The sequence below is a fragment of the Grampus griseus genome (genome assembly GCF_964374135.1).
Source record: "Grampus griseus genome assembly, chromosome: X".
Taxonomy (NCBI): Eukaryota; Metazoa; Chordata; class Mammalia; order Artiodactyla; family Delphinidae; genus Grampus; species Grampus griseus.
Genome location: NC_138999.1, coordinates 60,518,409 through 60,523,249, shown reverse-complemented (window position 1 = coordinate 60,523,249; position 4,841 = coordinate 60,518,409). Strand labels below are relative to the sequence as shown.

The window sequence follows — 4,841 nt, the reverse complement described above, 5'->3', positions numbered from 1 at the left end:
ACAAGGAGCCCGCTGGTTGGCGGGGGCCGGACCAATGAGGAGGCTGCGGCGCGGGCGTGAGAGGTGCGCTGAAAGTGGCGCGTCCTTTCTTTTGAGGCGAGCTCGTGCGGCGCGTGAGGTGGCTGACGCTCCCTTCTGAGCGCCGCCCGCCTAGCCCGCCGTGACCGCGACCGCGACTCAGGCCATCGACCGTCGGCCCGGTTCTGGGGCCACCCGGGTCGCGACATGAGCTCCCCGGATGAGGTGTATGTGTTGAGAAGGCGTGTCCGCCCAAAAGTCAGGGAGCGGGCCGGCGTTCGCATAGCCGGCCCCGCAGTCCCGCCGGGGCCCGACCCAGGCCCCGAGCCTGGGGAGCCGCGGAGCGGCAAGGGCGGAGGCGGCTTCCCGGACCCCGAGGGCTTCCAGTCGAAGCGGGAGATGCTGGAAGGGCGAGGGCCGGTGCTGTGGGGCCGCGAAGGCCGACCTGGCTCCCCAGATGAGCACACGAGGGACCTCCTGGACCTGATCGACGAGTCTGAGGCGGCCAAGGAGGCCAACCTGCAGCAGCTGACCGACCAGGATGTGCTGGGCGTCCGCAGATACCCGGACCCCGAGGGCTTCCAGTCTGAGCGGGAGATGCTGGAAGCGCGAGGGCCGGTGCTGTGGGGCCGCGAAGGCCGACCTGGCTCCCCACATGAGCACACGAGGGACCTCCTGGACCTGATCGAGGAGTCTGAGGCGGCCAAGGAGGCCAACCTGCAGCAGCTGACCGACCAGGACGTGCTGGGCGTCCGCAGGTACCCGTCCCCGGAGAGGTCCACTGCCTTCAAAGAGGCCACTGGGTCGACACTGCGCCTCGAGGCGGGTCCCGGCGGTCGAGGAGCGCCCGGCCAGAGCTGTGGGAAGGCGCCGACGGCTCCAGCCGGCCCTCTCCACCTCGGTGGGCCTGAAGCGGGCCGGGCCTTGGGGAACCCTAAGAGAGGCACTAACCGTAAGTTGAACGTGGCTGCGGATCGCCAGCGGCGCTCCGCGGAAGGCCTGGCCTGGCTGCTGTCCGACTCCGAGTCCTCAGATGAATTCAGTGAGACACAGCTGATGACGGTGAGCACTTACCGCAGAGGAGGAGGCCAGGCCAAGCCCAGCAGACCCGAGGATCCCGGGGACACTCCCAGACACTCGAAGTTCCAAGTCAGGGAGAATTACCGTCACGTGACAGGCTCTTCCCTGTCCTCGGCTCCGCGAGGACTCTCTTCGGTTGTGGAAAGGCAGGGCGTGGGAAAGCAGGGCATCTCTTCCCCTAAGAAAATGCAGAGCGTGCTGTGGGGCAAGGGGGGCAGCAAACCCAGCTACCCGGGAGCTGCTGCTGCTGCTACTGCTGCTGCTTCTGTTTCTGCTGCTGCTCCAGGTGGCCTGCCGCAGGTCACTCCTAGGAAGAACGGAGCCCAGGAGAAGAAATCCGTCGGGGAAGCATCCAAACTTGCCCTGGGGGGAACCTTCCGTTCCCGGGGGCAGCGAATCTCGGCAACTCCCGTGGAACCGGCCACCTTCCCCCCAATCTCTGGTATTCCGCTGCCTGGGAGACCCAAGAGTTATACCTTGGTCCTTTCGGGAACCAAACAGTCCAAGCACAGTGGCGCTGGGAAGAAATCCGTGGTCAGGTGGGCAAGGGAGTCTGAGGCGGTGGCGGGAGAAGATAAGGACCCAAATAGAGACCCAGCCCCAAAGGGCCAAGTGAGTAGGCCATGCTCCTCCTCTCTCCCCACTCTTCCCCCCCCCCCACAGCACCCAGGGCACACGTCTTCATCCACGCTGCCTCTGTCCACCCCTCAGAGGTCAGCATTGGGTGCCCCTCGGTCACTGGGTCATTACGATGCCAGATCGGGCTCCTTTTCCTAGGGACAAACATTAAGGTAGCACTTCGGGTGTCCTGGGCCCGGTTCTCCACCCTTGGCCTCTTTCCAGCCTCCTCTGAGAGACTTGGGCTGGGATGGAAGGGAGGGCTGGTAGCTGAATTGGGTCGGGGGATCCCTTAAAATCTTCCCAGGAAAGCCTCAGTATTTAGACTCACCAGCTTCCTGAATCCTCCTTCCTAGCTGTTCCCCAGACCTTCCTTGCAGGGGGCCTGGGCTTTCTCAGTGTCCCACTGTTGTGCCTAGATCAGCTCTGCCTGCTGGCCTGGGGCTGACTGAGGGAGAAAGTGCTAATGAGATCAGCCTTTCAATTCCCTTCCCAATTCCCTGCCTCACCCTGGCCCGAATCACACAACTCTCTCTCTCTCTCTCTCTCTCTCTCTCTCTCTCTCTCTCTCTCTCTCTCTCTCTCACACACACACACACACACACACACACACACACACACACACTTCCTTAGTCCAAATCGGTGAGAAATTTTTGTTTCAGCTGCTCACTCACAGGCCAGGGACATCTTGTCTGCGCATGCATCGTAGAAAAGCCAGCAGTGGTGACGTCAACACCAGAGGCCCCCAAGATCCAGGAAACTCAGAACCCTTGGCCCTGAACCAGGGAGAAGTCATGCCCAGGGGGCCTGCCCCCTCAGGTGAGTGTCGTGGGTTTGATATGAGGGGAGGGAAGAGGGGTTGAGGACAGAAACCTCTGCCTCTGTCTCTGCCGGGGGCACAGACTTGCTCCCAGGCAGCTTCTCCCACAGAAGACGGGGTGCTGGCAGGGCTGGCCTTGAGCCACATCATCCTCTGTGTGGGGTTTGTGCGGCCGGGGTGATCGGTGGCAGTGCCCCAAACAGCTGCTCCGGGTGTAGACTTGCAGGGGAACAGCCTTTTCTGTTAAGTCCTGTTCGGCCACATTGCTCTCCCACGTGCTGGCTGTGGCTGCAGCTCTGGGAGGGTCGAATCCAGAGCCACATTGTTTGGGGACCACAGTGGCGAAATGGCTGTCCCCGGGGAACAGGGGAAGCAGGCCCAGAGACAAGGTTCCGGCTGCTGGGCGGAGCAGGGGCGGCTGGTTGCCAGCAGAGGGTGGTGCTGCCTCACGTCACTTTAGAGCCCGCTTGGCCCTTTCCACCTCACTGGGAGCCTGGGAAGCTGGATTGTGTGTCCTTTCCCTCTCAGGTGACCGGGGGCCACTTGACCATCCCCCAAGACCGGAAACGCAGCAGCAGCCACTGGGAACGCCCTGCTGTCCTTGGGTAATGCTTCCACTGCATCCTGGAAATGCAGGCCCAAACTCGAGGGTGGGATCTGGGTCCAAGTTCAGCTGACATGTGTGGGCTCCCCCTCCCCTGCCCCCATCACGTACCCCACGGAGGGAGCCCACCTCCTTTCCACTGAGGAGCCCTTGCCAGTCTGACCACCCGGCTTTGGGGTGGAGGGCCCGGGGGAGAGGAGAAGGTGGAGGGGAGAGGAGAAGGTGGAGGAGAGAGGAGGCCAGAGTATACTAATCATTTCTCTTCCTCCTCTGTCTGCTGGCCTAGTGTCTCGAGCTAAAGAGAGAAGTAGACGAACTTAAGGAGCAACTTGGTATGAGGAACCAGGGCCGGAGAGCGGTGTCTTAGTGAAGAACCCGGGTGGGCACCTGGGGTGGGGGTGGGCTGCAGGTGCAGTGGGCCTGGCAGGGACGATCATCCCTGTGGGGAGGAGAACCTCTCAGGCCTGGCCCTGGAGCTGGCTGTGCATGTACAACTGGGCGTGTGTACAAATAGCAAAGTACTGTCTGGACTGCATGCACACTTTGACAACCAGACCAGTCCTAGGGAATGTCCTTCTGATAGGACTTTTAGAGATGCCTCGTTGATTTTTCCCTTGAACTGCTGCTTGGTGTGGCTTCTAAGGTTCTTGTTGGATTGTTTGTTTGTGTGTGTGACAAGTTCTGAGTGGTTGTGGCACGGCCCACAGCATGAGAGCTGCTGGCACATTTTGTTTCCCTTTAGGAACCGGTTCCACATTCAATTTGGGTGGTGGGGAGTGATCAGGCCCAGAGCTCTTTGCATCGGGTCTGGAGGGGTTTCAGGTATCAGGGCTAGGCGGTTCCTCACGGGGATAGGGGGACGGGCTTCTGTATCCCTCTGTCTGGAGCGCCTGCTAATGCCTGTCCCTGTTGCAGCCGCCATGCAGTACCTGGCTGACAAGTTGCAGACCCTTTGAAGTGAGTGTTACACACACCGTACCCCTTCCCACAGTCCTGGCTGTTGAGCAGGGCTGGGGGCTGGCCCTGGCTTCAGGCTCTTCCCTGACTCTGCTGTTTCACAGGTTGAGCCCAGCGTCTTCCTGCAAGAGGAGCAGCTGGTACCTTTGGGGCCCTGGAGCTGTGGCCAAGCTCGTTCCCTCCTGTTCTGCCTCAGCTAGGGCTTCCTCTCCCCCTTGTTTTGCCCCCGCCCCGCCCCAGTTTCACAGCAGTTTCCAATTAAAGTACCTCTCATATTCTGTGTTCTGCCTTCTCTCTGGAGGGGTAGGGGTCGGGGTCGGGGTAGGGGGCCGGGCCGGGGCGCTGCTCCACGTCAGAGCCTTTTCCAGAACGGTATCTGTGGCATCCTGTGGTGGGGACTCTGGGCCAGCCTCTGTTACCATCCCTGCAGTCAAGCCAGCGGAGTGTCCCAGGTCTGGGTCCTGTGTGTGCTCTGCCTGGCCACATTGGCACGTCCTCCCTTTCCCCCGAAGGCCCTCTTCTAGCTCTCTCCAAACCCCCCTCCTCCTCTGGGGTCTGGCGGTTCCCATTCATCTCTGCCACTCACCCTTCCCATCAGCAGGAACTCATGACCCCCTTCCAGAGCTCCAATCTGGAAGCATTCACATCCTCCCTGCCCTAGCCAGCTGACCACCCTCCTCCAGCCGGGTCGTCTGTACACCCTTGAGTGGAAATTGGCCTGTCAGGTTCTATGGCGAGTGTGGT

The 4,841-nt window shown here is 61.3% G+C and overlaps 1 protein-coding gene across 1 annotated transcript; it reads left to right on the top strand.

Annotated features, from left to right (window-relative positions):
* Nucleotides 1-2,384: 2,384 nt before the first annotated feature.
* On the top strand, nt 2,385-4,371 carry LOC309839974 (uncharacterized protein CXorf49 homolog). Its single transcript, XM_082681987.1, has 5 exons — nt 2,385-2,535; nt 3,065-3,141; nt 3,427-3,472; nt 4,056-4,097; nt 4,202-4,371. The coding sequence occupies exons 1-4, from the start codon at nt 2,415-2,417 to the stop codon at nt 4,094-4,096; spliced, it is 285 nt and encodes a 94-aa protein (XP_082538113.1). The 5' UTR covers nt 2,385-2,414; the 3' UTR covers nt 4,097; nt 4,202-4,371.
* Nucleotides 4,372-4,841: the final 470 nt, after the last annotated feature.

Bases quoted from the DNA above. Each gene is read 5' to 3' on its own strand.
- LOC309839974 (XM_082681987.1), top strand. From the start codon at position 2,415: ATGCATCGTAGAAAAGCCAGCAGTGGTGACGTCAACACCAGAGGCCCC. The intron at 2,536-3,064 runs GTGAGTGTCGTG...TTTCCCTCTCAG, and splicing joins CAGGGGGCCTGCCCCCTCAG to GTGACCGGGGGCCACTTGAC. The intron at 3,473-4,055 runs GTATGAGGAACC...TCCCTGTTGCAG, and splicing joins CGAACTTAAGGAGCAACTTG to CCGCCATGCAGTACCTGGCT.